This window comes from Alosa sapidissima, chromosome 7 (assembly GCF_018492685.1).
Source record: "Alosa sapidissima isolate fAloSap1 chromosome 7, fAloSap1.pri, whole genome shotgun sequence".
NCBI classification, from domain to species: domain Eukaryota; kingdom Metazoa; phylum Chordata; class Actinopteri; order Clupeiformes; family Clupeidae; genus Alosa; species Alosa sapidissima.
Window position 1 is genome coordinate 31,369,076 of NC_055963.1, and position 2,500 is coordinate 31,371,575.

At 44.4% G+C, this 2,500-nt stretch overlaps 1 protein-coding gene across 12 annotated transcripts in view; it reads left to right on the top strand.

The window, feature by feature from the left end:
• The window catches only part of hspg2 (heparan sulfate proteoglycan 2), a 99,035-nt gene that overhangs the window by 87,412 nt on the left and 9,123 nt on the right, over positions 1–2,500 (top strand). For all 12 annotated transcript variants that reach the window (XM_042097895.1, XM_042097903.1, XM_042097900.1 and 9 more), the window contains 4 exons: positions 144–253; positions 515–623; positions 754–852; positions 1,166–1,387. In XM_042097895.1, coding sequence (XP_041953829.1) covers positions 144–253; positions 515–623; positions 754–852; positions 1,166–1,387 — 540 coding nt within the window. The remainder of the gene's footprint in view (positions 1–143; positions 254–514; positions 624–753; positions 853–1,165; positions 1,388–2,500) is intronic.

Consider the following 2,500-nt stretch of genomic DNA (forward strand, 5'->3'; position numbering starts at 1 on the left):
TCTGGCAGCTTCTCTCTCTCTCTGTGTCTACTGTATGTATGCCAAAGTTTACTATTTGACATGGAATGCCTTTTAATCTGTTTGTCTGTGTGTGTGTGTGTCTGTGTCTGTATGTGTTTGTGTCTGTGTGTTCACGTGTCCAGGTTGTATCCGTCAGTTGATTCTGCAGGGGGAGGAAGTGATCTTTAAAGACTTGGACCGCAGCTCCACCGGCGTCTCCAACTGCCCCACCTGCGAAGACCAACCCTGCCAGGTTATTATGGACAAACACACACACACACACACACACACACACACACACACACACACACACACACACACACACACATTAAGACTTCTAGATTCTATCACATGGAAACACACAGTCAAAGACATGGTAGTGATACTGCTGCCATTGTGAAAACTAATATGTTCCTAATGGTGATGATAATGTGTTGATATATTTTATAAATGCTCCTCTGTAAAGATGATGATGATGATGATGATGATGAAGTGATGTTGATGATGTTTGCAGAACGGTGGAGTTTGCCATGATTCCAACGCCAGCCTGTATAAATGCACTTGCCCACGTGGGTTCAAAGGCAGCAATTGCCAACATCATGCTTCCTTGCACTGTCACACAGGTAAATTACACACACACACACACACACACACACACACACACACACAAGCCTACACCAAAATACATACTGACCATGATCCATCCATAGTAAGTTCATGATCTGTGTGTGGTTCAATTCTTTGTTTATCCAGAGGCCTGTGGCCCTGACGCCACCTGCATCACCAGGTCCAACGGGCTGGGTTACGACTGCCGCTGCCATCTGGGCAAGTCAGGAGACAAGTGCATGCAGGGTAAGGCCCTCCTCCATATCCATATTCAACCCACCCCCCCACCCCACCCCCCCCGGCAGTGCCCATCCAGTGGAATACTCTCAGCCATTCGGATGCCTCTCTCTCTCTCTCTCTCTCTCTCTCTCTCTCTCTCGCTCTGTCATTCCATGGACGTTCAACCTCAGTGAGGACGTTCAACCTCAGTGAGGACGTTCAACCATAGTGAGTCAGGGCAGTGTACTATCCTGCTTCCCCTCTTGCAGGAGCGAGGTGCTGTGCAGATTGCTGTGCCGTGGCTTGAACGCCTCTGTTCTGTTCTGTGTGTTCTGGACAGGCACGCTGGTGACCGTTCCCCGGTTCGTGAACAGCGACTCCTACATCGCCTACCCGCCCCTGACCAACATCCACAACGACCTGCGGGTGGAACTGGAGTTCAAGCCCACGGCGCCCGACGGCCTCATGTTCTTCTGCGGGGGCAAGAAGATGAAGACTGAGGACTTTGTGGCTGTGTCCATGGTGGGCGGTCACGTGGAGTTCAGATACGAGCTGGGCTCAGGTGAGATATGAGCACAGGTGAGGTCTCACATGATTCAGGTGAGATATGAGCACAGATGAGGTCTCACATGATTCAGGTGAGATATCAGCAACATACCAGGTGAGATCTCACATGATTCAGGTGAGATATGAGCAACATACCACAGGCACACCAAATATCAGCGATCAGCAACCACACCACAGTCTCACATGATTCAGATGAGATATGAGTTTGTACAAGGTAAAGTCTCACATGATTAATGTAGGGACTATTAAGTCAGATTTTTCTTTTCACATGTGATTGTGATTGTGATTTGAGGGAATTTAAATTGAGGTTAATTAATGGGTGAGAAATGAAGAAAGATAAAATATGAGGTAGAGTATGAACTGTCTGAAGCTACTGCCATGTCAGACATTGAGAATGTTTTTCAGACAGATGCAGCTGTGCTGGTGAACAAATAAAATTATCCAATCATGAGCCCTTTTAGTGTCTTGGCAGAGGTATCCACATTTTGATTTAAAATGCCCAAGACTTTCATGGAGTTCATGATACCATGGACCATAATGAGGTTCCCAGGGCCTTTGGATTTAAAACAGCCCAGAAGATCAAAGACCCTCCATCATACTTATTAGGCATTGGTTTCATTTCAGCATAGTCATTCTTCTTTGTACGCCAAACCCACATTGAATGTTTGTGGGCAAATAGCTGAATTATCTTTTCATCAGACCATTCCAACACAATTCCAAGCAAAGCAAATTTAGCACTTCAAGTAACTTACATTAGTTATGGTAAATGACAAGAAAGGCTTTTTAAATCACTTCTGATATATATTTTTTATACTTGGTGGCCCCAAGATGCTACTTTAATCTCCAACATTGATCCTTAGGGCCTCTCTTACCATCCTCCTCACTGTGTGTAAGGGCGAGATAGACACTCGTCCTTATGTTTATGGTTCATAGCAGACCATTTTGTCCAAAGCGACTTATAATTAACATTACATCAACATTAAAAAGTACAGTTTACTATACTCATACTTCATAGCAGACCATTTTTTCCAAAGCGACTTATAATATCATAATAATATTTTGATATTATAATATTATAAAAACATCAACATTAAAAAGTATAGTTTAC